This window comes from Lingula anatina, chromosome 5 (genome assembly GCF_051362555.1).
Source record: "Lingula anatina isolate TDL-2025a chromosome 5, LinAna3.0, whole genome shotgun sequence".
Lineage (NCBI taxonomy): Eukaryota > Metazoa > Brachiopoda > Lingulata > Lingulida > Lingulidae > Lingula > Lingula anatina.
Genome location: NC_141771.1, coordinates 7,817,548 through 7,833,993, shown reverse-complemented (window position 1 = coordinate 7,833,993; position 16,446 = coordinate 7,817,548). Strand labels below are relative to the sequence as shown.

The following is a 16,446-nucleotide window of genomic DNA, read 5'->3' as shown; positions in this document are numbered from 1 at the left end:
TTGTTACTGTGTAATTTTTACAGAGATCATAATTTGAACCGTATTCAACCAACTCCAAGCTGTTAAATATTTCAATTTCTAAATTTATTTTTCACAGAATTGTGCGTTTTAAAATAGGTAAAACTGTGAAAAAATTAAATAAAACGATGACATGGCCTCATATAATGTTCATAAAAATCATGTGATAAATGTGTAGTACGATGTTAAATTTACAATTCAGTTCGTTCTTTCACAGCATAGTGTACTATGCTACACTTGATGCATTTTAAAATTTAATTAAAAAAAATCCTTAATGTGACAAATATAATTTAAATTCATTTAAACGATTCAAATAATTGTCATTCAATTTCATTATTTCATTTGATCTCACTTAACGCATCTAAGAATTGCATCGACTTATATAACGTATTGTAAAATCTTCAAGTCCCAAAAAATATATATGGTCACTAGCATAAAATGTTTGCCAGACTAATAAAATAACAGAAGTCGATTGCAATTTTCCATCATTCACAAGGTACAGAGAACATGTCTTGGGCTTGTTGCGTTTAGTTCCTTATTCGAATTTGTTGGAGTGGGAGGTCGGAGGGGGGGGGGGTGAAAGGGGTACCGCACCTCCGAAGCTATAGGGCGTAGGTGGGCTTGTCTGCTATACAATGTAGGTACGGGTCTTCCATCGTGATACAATACAACAGATCACATAACAACAATGCGAAACAAATCACACTAGAGACATTACAGCAATCTGAATAAGGGATTGCTTCAAAACAGTAGGATATAACAAAGTCACATCGGCATGTATATACTTAAATAAGTATAATAAGACCTAACGGAGCAAAAGGCAACACAAAAGTGCATTGTCATTCACATGATATTTAGCTCGATATTCGTGGTTTATACTAGTATGTCCTTATTTGATATAACAAATATTTAACAACACAGCACAATAACTTACATCACTACACGGTACAATGTGGTTCTAAGTAATATAATGCTATCCACTCTGGAAGGTGTCGTGAGTAATGTATATTAATATATATACTTTGGCATGGAATGCTCCCGCTTTCGAGTTAAGTTGCCAACCGCCTCTCCAAATTCTACACGCTATACCAATATAACTTAAACAATACACCACACCACACCGCAACACCAGGAAATATAATAAGGATAAAATACAATGTAGACGGCTTAAAAAAGCACGACCAAAAAAAAAAAAAAAACCCTAAAATTGCATGAGGGTTATACTGCCGATTGGTCATCATCATCATCATCTTCATTTTCAACATTCATTTTTTCTTTTTCTTCCTGTTCGCCTTCATAACGCAATTTCTCCGGTTTGCTCCACGGCTGCTCCTCACCGCTCGCAAATATCAGATAAAATAGCGCGCCAAAACAGTATACACCACAACTTATAAACAGAACACGCTGCCACTCTTCCCTTGTACCCTACACAAAAGATAAATGTGCATAAGGAAAACAAATAAAAAATGAATACATGGATTTGAAAAATAAACACATAAAGATCGATATAAACAAATACAAAAATGAAGACTAAAAACAGTAATTTCCTCCTTAGTTCTTAAATGTAGATAAACTCAGTTATACCTCTAACATTTTTTTTTTTTGCAAAAAGATAATAATAGGAAAACTGAGGGTAATATAACACTTACATTAGGCGTAAGGGCACTGACCATGCTGGGAGATATAATGCCCGGAAGTGTAGAAGCCATGTTGGTGATTCCATATATTTCACCAGCAAACCTGTATAATAAACAATTGAAAAGTTCGTACAATTGCAAGGCATTTCTTTTTATTTCTACAATGTACATGCTCACAAACAGATGCACAATGTAATCACAGATAAATGCAATGAACTTGGTCGTCTGTCAAAAATCTTGACACTTTTGAAGCGAGTGAAACTCAGAAGTCAGTGCTAGAAGTGAACGCAGAGGTTGAAAAACTACGCTCAGGCGTTTTTCCAAGATGGTCACAGAGTAATGGCAAGTGTCAGAAAAGATGAATGCGGAAAAAATGCTTTGTACCCAAGGAAAAGTAGTTTAACATTAGTTTTATACGGAAAAGTCACACTGAGCATCTTGGTCTAGTTTAAAATGAAGATTTTGGGTACATTTATCTCACCTAGGAGCAATGTCTGCATGGTTTATTTGATTTGCTGCCATGGTTCCCGCATAGAAGGTAACTCCCAATGTTAAAAAGGCCACGCCCAGCATTCTGGTGTCATAGTCTACAAAAGCTGTGGCAAGCATAAAGATCGCAGGGAAAAATCCGCCTAAAACAGAGAGAGGTAAGCCTACTAGTAAATGGTGACCTTGTAACCTTTATTCGTTGACTCCGACCAAAGACCAAAAATTTAATTATGATATGTGCGCGTCTATGAAATGTTTTTCGCTTTATATATGTTTTGCAATGTAAAATAAGCATATACATTTCTAAAAAACAATAATATAAAAAACTAACCTAAAATAAAATTAAAGAAAAATTGTAATAACAAATGTATTAAACAACAATCAAAACAGAGAAAAATAAAACAAAAGTGAAAAAATGAAGAAAAATGCTACATGCATCACCAATACCTCCGCCTTATACCCCGTTCTGATTTACCCTTGGGTACACTCAAATAATCATACATGGCATAAACATAATAACTATCATCTGGTATTGTTACACGTAATTGTTTCGTGGGTGGCAAAGCAAAACTGTCGACTTAAAAATGATCACCCCAGAAAAACATCTAAAAAAATGATAACCCCCCCCCCAAAAAAAAAAAAAAAAAAAAAAAAAAAAAAAAATCTAAAAAATTAAATTGCATATCGTATTTCGTTACATTCCATTCAATCATGTTGCTCACTATGATTCTCACCAATTGACTGAAAGAGTTTCCTAGTCCGCGTTACACTTAGTATGCCACGCTGTATTAGCTGGTCTGCGACCTGGCCACTGAGTATGATACCGAAAACCACGACAACGTAAGGTAAAGCGGAGAACAATCCATTCTGGAGAATCAAAGAGAAGGTTGCCCGGTAGAAATAAGGTACAAGCTAGTAATGTCAATATACTTGCTCTCACTTAATTTAAATTACACAGTGGTCATGTTTGTGTATAGTGCATGTAATAGAAAATAAATCTCTTCTGATAAAAGGCAAGCAGATTAGTACCTACTGTTGGAAGGGCGTGTTTCACGTCCTATACCTTTTATCATAATACATGTAGAATAGATTATATCTATCTATATCTACAGTATTTTCTCGTCGTCCATGGCGTTCTCTTTAAAATGAAATTCATTTGTAATGTTGATTAAAAGGCTGGTAACAAGCACCCGTGTAAGTTCTACAAGTATGAGAGAAGCAGCGGCACCAAAACACAAATATATTGGCCTCCTTTTTTTACATCAATATCAATATCAATATCAGTGCTGCCTAAGTTTAATGGACCAGAGTGACCTCCCTTACCTGTTTTATATCAAACTCCAGAACTTCTTTCATATAGATAGGCTGACTGGTCAACAGGGTGTAAAGGCCCCAGTTGTCACAGGTGTGCGCCACTATGATGGCCCAGACGGCTGGGGACTTGGCGATTGCCAACCACGGGACTGGTACTTTCTGCAAAGAGGGTTTCTATTTGGAAACCAACTTACAAAGAAGTGAGGTTTAACGATAAACACTTGGCCATCCTTTGAATAAAACAACCTAAATGATTTTTGTTCTAAAAGTGTTTTTAATGCGACAATATTCAGATAAATATTTAAAACCTGACAAAAACCTGACAAAAAGCTTCTTCCTCAAATGTACTCTTTAAATATAACGTATGGAATCCCCTGTTGGGCCATATTTTGTAATCAAAGAAAACCCTGAATACGCATTTAGCAACCAAAACGCATTTTGCAGCCCCCCTTTTTTTTAGTCACTGGAACGGTTATAAGTAATAAAGATAAATAGAAGTGAGATGTGAATGATGCCGTATCCGAAATCTGGTGTGGCTGAGAAAGGGACTTAGAATTTTGGGGATTGATAAACCTATCATCAGGGAAGTGCAAGGTCCTTTGGAAATTTCACGCCACTGGCTGTAGATGATGCCATATTTGCACGTTGGTTTTCTGCTAAACGTCTTCATTCTTCTTCATAAATCATTGCAGTGAGTATGTTTAAAAATTTGGGATAAACAGACTTTATTCAGGGATGTGCTAGGACACGTTCGTCACACTGATGGTCTAGAAAAAAAGGGAGGAAATTACAATGTGAAATATTAGAATCAGCCACCCTTATTCGCTTTAAATTTCAAAAGGGCTTATGCACATTCCTGATAAATATTTATCAAAACCCAAGTGTTTAAGTTCCTCATTCAATCCCACCAGATTCGGCGCACTGGATCAAGGCAACCCCATTCATTTCTCACTAAACATCACGATAGTACTCATGGCCGTTTGAGTGACTTAGAAAAAAAAAACAAAACAAAACAACAACAAAAAAAAAAACAGCCGGTTGCAAAATGCGTCCTCGCGGTTTCCTTTGGTTGCAAAATGCTTGCGTTGTAGAAAGTGTTCAGTTGCAAAATGCGGTCATACACCGCTTTTATTAATATTCGTCTGACCTCTTCTCCTGGTTGATGACCAATGGCTGTCTCTATGTACTCTCTCTCCGCTTGGCTTATTCTTGGGTGACTGGCGGGGGAGTCAAACACGAGCAAGTACCACCCGCATAACCAGATGAAACAGAGGCCACCTGGTATTTATTATTATTTTTGTAAAATTAAGAAACTGTTTTTGCAATTTCCAATTTTCTCTGTACACAGCCATGTACCTTTGTACCATGGTTAATGTAATAGAGAGTAAAACAATCCAATACAATACAAAGATACAGCTAACTGCTTAGATACTACATTTTTCCTTTAAAAAATGAATTAAAACTACCGTTATCGTAGACTTAGTTTAAGTCAAGCGAAGAAAGAGTAGTCTTTTAGTAAATAACCTCGAGTTTGGAACACAATAGTTGGTTGGATAAACTCTACGACAGTTCTTGGATCCGTAGAACTTGCATTGAATTTAAGATAAAAAAGCAAAAGAGACAAACAAATTTAACAAAAAATGGGAATAATCTAAGGAAATTACATGGGCATCTTTGTTGTAAACGGAATCAAAAAAGGATAAAAATTCTGTTTCTCGCTACCTGCTAATGTTTTGTTATTAGAAAATAAAACTTACCGTAAACGTAAAAAATAAATGGCCATCCGTTATCCAGCTGAATCTCACACAGTAATCCGGAAATCGATAAACAGATTACGATCCCAACAAAAGGGCCTGCAACATAACATGTTAGGCATAGACAGCAGAATTAAATTTCGATATTATTGACCTTTTCAATCATGTCCTAGCATTATTAGGGGCTATCTCACCTTTTGTCACATATATACTGTAACTGCGACACAAAGTCTAATTTTATTTTTCCTCTTTAACATGGAATCAGATAACTCTTTAAAAACGTACCTGAATAACAGAAGGTCATCAGCCTACTCCTCTCTAATGGCGGCGCCCATTTCCCCCACATTGCATGCATTGCCGGGAATACAAATCCCTGGAAAACACAGTGAGGATTGCTTATTTCAGTATGGGTACGAAAACCCAGACTAAAAATAAAATTTTCTTGTTCTTTCCTTTCTTATCATTAAACTTGAATGTAATTTCTATTCCTTGATTAATGTGTCAATAAAAAAGGGCGCCAGCAACTAGTTGCTTCATGTGGACAGGCATCTTCTTGTAGGATGACAAAATATTGCCCCCACTAAATTGCTAGAAAGTAACATTTATATCTTAATTAACGCTAAATCATGTTTGGTTGTGGAACTTACAGACGCTAGCCCCATCAGAACACGTGCTGCTATCAAAAGAGCGGGATCTGTCCTGGCCGCAATCGGCGTCACAACCGTCATCACTAACACAATGGCCATCGCTGCGCCGAACACGTGTTTCCCGCCATATCTTCCCGCCAGCCAGCCACCAAATATTTGGGTGCATATGTACCCATAGTAGAACGAACTCAATATTGTGCCTCTGAGGTTTTTATCCCAGTCGAATTCACCTTCCTGCAAAATGGTTGGCACAAACTATTATATGTCCAGTTGTATATAAAGTATTACCCGTGGTGCAAGATACTACAGAATTTGTTTCATGTCAGACAACTGAATAAATCCTTGTTTAAAACCAAAACTTAGTTTTGTTTGCTAAAGATTTGTAACAGACTATGGTCATTTTGATATGATACTTCTACTCAGAAATCCAATTTTTCTTAAGAGAAAACGCGGGAATATACATTGTACACACTGTATTATACTGATGCCACTTACGTATGTTCCTCGGGGGTCACTAAGGATAAAATCACTGCCGCCAATGGAAGCATTTTCTCCATTTCTTGCGCCATCTATCGTCGTATTGGTTCCATTTTGGCCTGGACGGAAGACTGAACCATCCTGCCTCAGCATGCAAACTATGGCGAAACTTATGTTTGTACGCAGGGTATACACGTTTATCATGCCAATAAAACCCATCAAGGACAGTATAACTCGACACGACGTCCAGAACGGAACTGTAAATGAAGAGAAGATCGTTAATGATGACGTAATTGGAGATTAAAAGGCAGCACATATCTAATAGTGACATGCACGCAGCTGTATTAATTCCATATAAAATCGATCATAGCATAAGGAGGCACAATTTTCAAATCCTTTTAATTGCAGTCGCTCACTGTGGTGGTACAGGAGTACGACGTGCACCAGTTTGTGCAGTAGCATTAGAGTAATCAGGATTGTCTTAATATTATGACCAGCATATAACAATAGCTTGGGCTGTTTATAAAAGACCTCATACATAAATCAGGGGCGGATTCAGGATTATTTGAAGGAGGGGTCCGCGGATGCGAAGCCGACCCTCAGCCCGTGGGTTCGGGGCCTGTTGGGGGGGGGGAGCGAAAATTTGTGGTATTTTTAGAGGGTGAACGGTGCCATTTGGTACGGTTTAGAACTTTGATTCAGCTTGTCAAAATTCTTATTTGAAGAGGGAACCTTTGGTGTCTTTTTTTTTCAGAAATCGAAGAGGGTCAGGACCCCCCTGAGCGCCTCCCCGAGATCTGCCAGTGTAAATGTGAGAATTATATCCCAAAATATGTAATTGGTCGCGTGAAGTGCTGTAGCCAGTGGCATACATTGTATCTGTGAATATCTAGTGAAAAAAATCTGTTGCCCTGGCAGATGGCGTTACTGTCCTAACTTTCCTCAAATACCGCCTTGAGTTAACGTTAACATACGACGCTAAGGGGTATCTTGCTAAAGTATCACGTTCAGCGCGGTAAAATATGATCCCCACAGAACTTTTTTTTTATTTAATGCAAATGTTTTTAAGGCGCAGCATTTGTATCTGATATTCGTAGAGATAAAACGACCAACTACTTAAACGGTCTAAGGGAAACACGTTTCAAGCTTTCGTGTACGCATGAGTAAAATAAACAATTTTCATCCCAGCCCTCATTACTAACCATGTTGCTCTTCTGACAGGGCGTTTTTCTCTTTCTCTGAAGTTGGCTCGCCAAGTGCCGTCAGGGAGTATGAATCATTCTTTGCTGCAGGCATATCGTTCCCGTCAGTGGTTCCCCCAATAAAGATTCTGGAGAATAAAATAAAATGATTTCATTTTTGTCGCCAAATTAAATCCATATGACTGATAATTGTCTTTTATCAAAATGACGAAAATGTAATATTGTACGAAGTTAAAAAAGGGGGATAAGCAAAATAACCGTTAAATAAAGTTACCATGCATACATCCCCCAATACATTTCTGTCCATAAAATATAACCAAAAATATATTAACATAATGCATAGTAAACACAATGGGGTATTATGAGATTAAGGTAAAAAATAATGTTGATTCTCCATGTAACAAAGGGTAGGCAAAATAATCCCTGCTCTTAAAAAAGAAAAGACTGATATGAAACAGAACTAACAAAGATAGTGCTCTTCAAGTGTTGCGGATAAAACTGTTCAACTGTACACCTAAGAGACAACGCTGGTGCTTTTCAGCAACAAAATGCTGGTTGACTGAACACTGATGCCACCTCAATAGAAATAGTAGCATAAATACCATTCCCACAGTTTTAGCTCGATCCATCTGGATCGACCTAACTACCTGTGGGTTCACGCTAAATTGCTGTCAGCTTCCGGGAGCCTAGCGCGCACAAAAGTTAATTACCCCTGTACAGCTTTTAGTAAGCGGGACAGACATTTAAGCCGGTCAACTTGACAGCAATCTAGTGAGACTCCTCAGGGGGAAAGATCGATCTAAATATCTGTGGGAATGGTCTCTATCCTACTAACTTTGGATCGATCTATCTCAGAGGGGGTTCTCATTTAATTTCTATCAGCTCAAGCCGGTTAACTGTCTGTCACGCCGACTAAAGCTGTTAGGAGGTAATAAACTAATTCGTTTGGCAGCTTTAATGGAGAGTCTAAGAGTGTATTCCCATAGATTTAGATCTATCCATCTAGATTGACCTAACTCCCTGGGGGTTTACGCTAAATTGATGTCAGCCGAGCGCGCACGGTAGTTAATTACCCCCTTTCAGCTTTTAGTAGGCGGGACAGACGCTTAAGCCGGCTAAGCTGAAAGTAATCAAGTGAGACTCCCCACAGGGATAGATCGATCTAAAATCTATGGGAATAGGGTCTAAGTCCCTTGGGCTGAAAGCAATTTGGCGAGGGGCCTCGTGGAGATGGACCGATCCTGTTAGATCGATCTAGGGATGGGAACCCAGTCACAATCCACAATAATTGCAGCCAGATGTGTGTGCCTGGATACATAGCTAACATAGTCCACACCGCCCTTGTCATCTGTTCACACGTGTAAGTGTGCAAACACGTGCTAAAATATACTCTTTGCCCTAGAAACAGACCGTTTCTTAAGTACAAGTAACTATTCTTTTAAACATAGAGGAGATATTATTTATATTATCTTTCTGTAAGGAGCCATTGGTTCAATTAAATTTTATGTAGATTTTACTTAATTAAAAAGGAAATTGTTTATTCTGGTAATGATCAACAAACAGGTGTATGCCTAGGATTTGTCTGTTTTACTACGTTAAACAAAAAAGTGCGATTGAATTGGATGAAAAAAACGGTGCACATTTGTTATTATTATTTTAAAAAAGAGGCGTCATTGTGCTTCAGATACAAGGCTAATTTGAAAGGCGTCTGGATTAAGAATTAGTAAACAAACATGGTTCAGCCTAGGAAAATAGTCAAGCGCAGAGGGTGGCGGCAAAAACGTGGATATATTCTGTACGGACCTAATGTACCAACATTAGGAAATGCATATTAATAAAAAGCTTATTCCAAAAGCTTTTTATTTCATATCCTTATTTATTTTACTACATAATAGTTATATAAGGAGATATAATGCGTACTAGGATTTTTTCAGAGAAAGATTTCGACCCGTTTCAAAATTAATTAGAACCCCTAAAGATTGCATTTATTCCCTAGATCTATACTTTGTCTGAAGAAATGTGCTTGCATGGGATTTCATAATACCAGATCCGTTTTCAAACAAGAGTCTTAGTCATAGGGTGCTTTCCCAGAGATTTAGATCGATCTAAAGATTAAGTTTTAGAGCTTTTAGTAGGCAGGACAGACGCTTAAGCCGGCCAAGCTGACAGTTATCTAGTGAGACTCCCCACAGGGATAGATCGATCTAAAAATCTATGGAAATGGGGTGATAGTAGGGGGTATCGCTGAGGTGGTAATTTTGTAAATTAGGATATTTTCGTAAATAGGCGCATATCAAGAACTTCAAGAACTCCTGCTGATGCTTCAAGGGACCATGCTGTCTGCACAAGTGCATTTGTAGTGGACTTCTAGTTTCAGTGTATAAAGATCAGATCAAGAAAACGTATTAAATATCATATCTCCTTACTTAATTAGTACATGAGAAAGTAACAATATGAAATGAAAAGCCATTTAAATAAGCTTTTTATTAATATGCAACTTGTCTGTATAACAGCCAAGCACGTGGAGTAAATACTGACTTCGCCTTTCACTTAACGAGTCCGCTGACTCCAAGACCATCTTGGTTTGTACAACAAACAAACAGAAGGCACGCAATCATTGTAATTAAACAATAAACCGGGTTCATCTAGTTCCTCTACAAGTTGCTATTAAATAGGATCCAAAAAATAAAGCGGGTTGTAACAGGTTATGTGCATGACTGAGACCCCATTCCCAGAGATTAAATCGATCCAACTAGATCGACCTATCTCCCTGAGGGTTCACGCTAAATACCTGTCAGCCGAGCGGGCTCGAAAGTTAATTACCCCCTTACAGCTTGTAGTAGGCGGGACGGACATTAAAACCGGATTATCTGACAATAATCTAGTGAGACTCCCCACGGGGATAGATTGATCTAAAATCTATGGGAATGTCTCCTAAGATCGATCGGTCTATGTAGATCGGCGCGATTCCGAGCAGAGTTGGATCGAGCTACGTAGACCGGTGGTGTCTATGGGAATGGGGCCTAACACACTATCTTGTGTAACGGTAAACCGTTACAACACCGAAGTCAAAGAGTTCAAAGATAATGCGCATATATCTTCAATTCGATAACATTATGACTTGAAAGACAAACATAGAGAGGGAGATTATGTAGCCTGCTGTTCATCAAATGAAGGCAGTCTTTATGTCATATTGCGTTACCCCATAAGTAAAAGAGAAATATTGTTTGAATATCGGCATGCAGTCAATATTGCACTTTTGTTCTTTATAATGAAATGATAATAATTATAATAAAACGAGTTTCATTATACGATATGTTCTTTTGTCGAAACTGAATTCGATGTTGTTGTCCTGAACAAATGTAAAAATAATAAATATCTGGGTATGTATTGCATTGTTAAGGTTTTTAGCGTGTAAAAAATAGTCAAGTATATACATACTGACAGGACATTTAGATCTTTGGGAATGATTTTTATGACAAAAATTACCCTTTATTGTCGAGCCTTGTCGTGTTCGGAATACTTTTTCCAAACGACTACATGTAGTTCTCACTGAGAGTTATGACCCTGTAAATCTCTTACCTTTCCCGAGATTTCACCGTATTCACTGGAAGCTCTGACTCAGGGGTAGTACGAGTTATCTATGCATTCCAATTTATACATTTTGCACCTGTGGCAGGTGGGACGGGCGTCATCCTGATGAACTTCAAATTAAGCCTCTCCTTACTCTTGGTGACCCCAGTCTGAATAGTGGTATAACCTTAAACATGCATCTACATGTGCTCTATGTTAGCCTTGCAACAACTGGTAAAGCCCCCTTTCACCTCGAGGTAACATTCCCACCTCTCTCGTCCATAGATTGGGTTAAGGCAATATTTGATAGTCAACATTGAACTCAAACATCAGGATATGTAGATAACGTATATTATATAACATGTAGTATAATATTGCGAATGTGTGAGATAAGGCGGTCAAATTGAAAAGTTCATATATCTTGACCAGCTAAATTGCAAGCTTGCACCACAGTGTATCAAATATCCACAAAGTACGTTGAAGGTTAGTTTATCTAGTAGGATTAGAACGCCATTATACTTACACCATCGGAGAGACAAAGCCGTAGCAGGCAATCGATATTTTGAGAAAGTCAATTAAAGGATCAGGAAATGACGTCACTCCCGCTAGGCGAAGGTCAAGAAAGCAAGTGAACAAATTACGTGGAAAGGGCGGGAAGAAGATGACGGACAAGTAGATGGAAGGATTGTGTGGAAAATGTAAAATAGGTTTTAACGACGTGAAGTTGGCGCTACAATGCGACAGGTGTGATATTCGGTTCTCTCAACTTCCTTAAAACCAATTAAAACGCATACCAAGTTTTTACTGACAGGCCATATTGCATTGGTTCTGCGCTGAATGATACATACCTTTTAAAGAGAACAAAACACTGCAAGCGGTAAAAAACGGACAAGGACAATAAGGAACGCTGCAACGATTTCTTGATGAGAATCGCGGAAAGGCCGCAAAAGTAGAATTAGCACTGCACAGTAAGGCAAGTATTGCCAAGTTGTCTAGCTTTAGACAATAGACAACAACGGAAATTAGTCAACTGAAGGAATCGATAAACTTGCTATTGGGAACAGACAAAATGTTTCAGGTGAAAACTCAGTCAATTTATAATGTAAAAAGTAGCGATAATCAACTAATGGAAAAGTTATGTAATAATTAAAGGACAGTGAATCAAGAGCGAATAACAGCATATAACATGTATATTCAGAACACCGGAAAAGGAGAGCTACCGGAAAGAAGATTACTTGTAACATGATATATACATATGCAAGAGGCTATGCCTTCTCACAGCGAGTGAGGAGTTCCCACAAAAACCGAAAAGGAAAGGTGAAAAAGCACAAAGCCCACAGGTGGGAAGAGCATTATGTCCTAATGTCGGCCCCTGATTGTTCACTTTGAAAACATGGAGGACAAGATAAAAATTATGAAGAAGTTTTACGCATCTTATAAGGACAAAAGTATAAATAGATCTATACCTACGACATGTCAAAGGAGGACCGCGAAAAGAACAGTAACTTAAAAGAAACAAGCAAGATAATTGAATGAGAGTAATGCAAAAGAAATGTTTCACTACGTAGTGACAGGATAACCTTTATTGTGATAAAGAAAGAGCAAAGGTGAGAAGAAAAACATGACAGCATCAGTGAAGATCCAAACGGCGTTTATGATTTTAAGAAGAGAGACAACTGTTTTTCATGGGATGTTTTAACACAAATATTTCTGACCAGGCAAAGGGCCAACCCCCGATCAAGAGTCCAGTAGGCCCGAAAAAGAGAAAAAATATTAAATGGCCTAATATTACACACTGCAACTACAGATCTTTTCTTACCTATCAATGCATGCTTTTGCTGTGCTAACCCGTTACCTCCCTCCGCCCCGCCCCTCGAAGGAGTAAAATTAACTGCTATTCTCCGTTCCCCTTGGGGCTGGGCTCCAGGCTCCCTAGACCTCTCTACGGCATGGGCTCTATCAAAAATCTGGCCCCGATATATCCTGCTGTTTCCCAGGTCACGGCGCGGACATTCTCGCGCAAAATGTCCTGGTTCACCGCAACTGAAACTGTTATCTCTGTCGCGCGTTGAGAGACTGACGTAAGAGGCGCAAGTCCACTGCGCCCGACCGTGGGCCGCTGGGTAAGGCCCCGAGACCACCACCGCCATATGCCGCCCTCTGGAAATCAGACTGTAGCTGCTGTAGATCTCATTCCATACTCACCTGCCTTGTCTCTCTTTTCAGTCTCTGAGTCAGAGGCCTCCTATGCAGCTGGCGCCACCTGGTTAACTCTCTACTGACAGCCTCTATTAATAAACACGTGCTCCCTGGAATCAACGTGACCTGTCACTTTGCAGCACAGACTGTCGCTGGCTGCCTAATATATATGGCATGCCCTGACTCAGCATCCCACATCGCCGTTCAGAATTTATTGACTGCGCTATACAGTCGGCTGTCGTAAAAATGTAGCGCCCTGTCACTCAGGTTCGTCGAGGGGCATCACTTCTCCCGGGATGCGTGTCTATGAAACCAGGTCATACCCATCAGTGCTCTCCATTTAATAAAGGCAAACAGACTCCCCATGAATGGATAGGGGCAAACAGACCCCAATGAACACCAACTTCTACAGAAGTAAGGTTAGATAACGGCGACACTGTAAAAGGAAACAGACTCCCTTGAGCCCCCCCCCCCCCCCCCCCCCCCCCACACACACACACACAGAGGAGCAAGAGAAAACTGATCCCCTGGGAGCTGTATTGACAGGAGTAACACTGGGGTCTACTCACCCCACCCCCCACCCCACCCCTGGCTCGGCATTGGCAAAAGGGACCGTCCCCGTCCACAACTGGACTAGCTTTCCTGATGACTGATTCAATTGTAAGGACCCCGTCGCTCGCATTGAAAACCACTTGCTGACTGCCATAGACAACTACCGAATCCTGGTTCCAGGTGCAGGTGGCGCTGACAGGCTGCCAGTCGCGCCCCCTGAAGTGTGCATTTTATAACTAGGGGTTGGGATAAAAATCTAAAATACCCTGTGTGGCCTCTGACAGTTTCATGAACAGACCCCTCTATACCATGTACTGTGTACGGTTACACAATATTTGGAGCCTCATCTGTAGGATGCTATTTTCCTGGTTCACTGACAGACTATGCACAAACATTAATTCATCCACTGAGGTTCAATTCACTAAAATTGTGTTATATGAAACCATCTATTCATCGATAAAAAGTACAATAACAGGCTCACCGTTACTTGTAATTATCCCTTGACGCAACTCCGCTGTCTTTGAGCAGGCGCAGTAGGTATTTTTTATGTTGCAGTCCTGAATTACCGGCTACGGCTGCTTCTTTCATTTCCTTCTTTCCTCTCCTTCTCTTGACGCAGCTCTCAATGCAATGCCAACAATATAGCGTTTGGAGCAGTTTCTGATCAATAATGATGTCTTAAAGCAGCACTGGCCATTCACCAATAACAGCAGCACGGGGAGCCTACTTTCGCACAGAGGTCAAACCCGGGTTAAGGCCTCTATCTTGCCGAACCGCCTCGTTTTCGGAGCAAAGACGCAAATACCTTGTTAGCATTCGGTGCGCGTCTTTGCTTACATTATTATTGTTATTTAGCTGTCACTGATTAAGCCATGCGGTAAAGCGCACAATGGAGAAATGCGATTTTCAGCTAGGCGTATACCTATACGCTTTCCTTGTAGTAGGAGAAACTTAATTATGCTTGTTTGTTTTGCAGCTTACAAGCAGCTAATCTCCCTCCTGTGGAAAATAGGGTTTAGTATTAACTGGAACAAAGACATAGTATTCGCGATCACACTACAAAAATAACCTACTTTGGCACAACAAAAGATTGGAAAACAAAAGTCGACATTGAAGTGTAAGAGGAAGTTGGAATTCCTGGCAGGGATACTCGCGTGGGCCTCCAACATCATTCCTCGTGAAAATACTCACCTTACCCTAATATCCGTAACTGCAACGGCATCGCAAACTTGAAACAACCCACACATAAATGCAGATTGAACCCAATTTTGATCAGGACCTTAGATAGTGGGCTACATGGCAATAATAAACACTCGTTAATTTGAGACACTCAAGCAATATGTTGTGTGCACAGGCTCCGGCAGCATTGCAAGCGGGGAGCTACATGTACCTCAGACCTACCCAACTACCAGATTCGGCACCTGAGGATCCTGAATTAACCGGTATATCGGACCACACTACCCGCTTTCAAGGTGTGTGTCAGATCACATTTCGGAGTATCAGTCAGAACAACGACAGGATGAGCCCACGCTCGGCTGTCACCTTTATTGGATAATAAACGACTGACTGCCAAATTAATCTAATACAATGCAAAAAAGTCCTATCAAAAGTGCTTAAAACATTCAAACCAAATTTCGTAAAGTGCCATGTACCCCCATAGAGACAATAAAATACCTGTAGAGTACTCTAAAGTAAGACAGTCTAAGGCTGTTCTAGGTAGTTTTCAAATTTATGCACGCGGTTTTAAAATCATATAGCGATTTTACGACAATCGTTTACTAACCAATCAAGGTGACAGCCGAGCTTGGATGAGCCCGCAGTCGTCCTACAAATTTTTTTTCTGGGGTATGATACTCCGAAATGCGATCTGACACACACCTTGAAAACGGGTAGTATGGTGCGATATACCGGTTAATTCGGGATCCTTAGGTTTGCAAAATGCGGCTCTACATTCTCCGGCGTCTGGTTTTGTACACACTAGCTGCCAGTCGGACAGCGCCGCTCTCAGCGTCAAGCACATTTGATGTGAAAGAACTGGCAGCGATAGTTCTTGTCGCCTTTCTGTCTTCGTGCTTAAGGGCAGCAATGTCGCTATTGGAATCCTTAACAAAGGGTCCTCACGTAATGTTGTTGCAATGATTGACTGAACGAACCGTGACTTTGACATCTAGCTGTGTCTCGCACGAAAGATTTTTTAAAACTTTCTCCAGCACATGTACCAAACGTTTACGCATGCAAAATAAAGCGCTTTTTGAAATAAAAAATGGCTAAATTGACAAAGTCTGCCATTGTGCTCCGTCTGGTTGATTTGATTTAATTTGCTTTCTGGTGTCGTTTAAGAAGGTTTATTGAAAATGTTTTATTGATTGTCTGTATCAAAAGATAAATCCATCGGACTTTGTTTAAAATGGCATTGTCTATACTATGACATTGTCTGTACTATAGGGGGATTCCCTTTGCATTTTTAGTGATACAAATGTAAATGTCACTCTTTGGGAATCCCCTCCCCTCACCCACTCTTAATAATGATTTAAAAAAAACATTTGAGAAAGTAAAAATGTATTTAAAATCGAAGGAAGGTTAA

General features: G+C 39.6%; 1 protein-coding gene across 5 annotated transcripts; it reads right to left on the bottom strand.

The window, feature by feature from the left end:
- Nucleotides 1-69: 69 nt before the first annotated feature.
- Nucleotides 70-14,774, bottom strand: LOC106164837 (putative transporter slc-17.2). 5 transcript variants are annotated; one of them, XM_087013343.1, is made up of 12 exons: nt 14,344-14,774; nt 7,539-7,666; nt 6,355-6,593; nt 5,860-6,093; nt 5,498-5,585; nt 5,216-5,311; nt 4,606-4,736; nt 3,468-3,632; nt 2,879-3,011; nt 2,137-2,287; nt 1,668-1,758; nt 70-1,443 (listed from the first exon to the last, which is right to left on the bottom strand). In XM_087013343.1, exons 2-12 carry the CDS (start codon nt 7,630-7,632, stop codon nt 1,237-1,239), a joined length of 1,629 nt encoding a protein of 542 aa, XP_086869469.1. In that variant the 5' UTR covers nt 7,633-7,666; nt 14,344-14,774; the 3' UTR covers nt 70-1,236. The 5 variants fall into 5 exon arrangements, with proteins under 5 accessions (XP_086869469.1, XP_013398322.2, XP_013398323.2 ...); XM_013542868.2 differs by lacking the exon at nt 14,344-14,774 and adding an exon at nt 12,931-13,766; XM_013542869.2 differs by lacking the exon at nt 14,344-14,774 and adding an exon at nt 11,635-12,916.
- Nucleotides 14,775-16,446: the final 1,672 nt, after the last annotated feature.

What these genes read in the sequence shown, in the direction of transcription:
- LOC106164837 (XM_013542869.2), bottom strand. An exon ending in CCTGTCAGAAGAGCAACATG is followed by an intron (nt 6,594 to 7,538) that starts GTTAGTAATGAG and finishes CTTCATTTACAG; the next exon opens with TTCCGTTCTGGACGTCGTGT. An exon ending in TCAGTGCCCTTACGCCTAAT is followed by an intron (nt 1,444 to 1,667) that starts GTAAGTGTTATA and finishes TCTTTTGTGTAG; the next exon opens with GGTACAAGGGAAGAGTGGCA.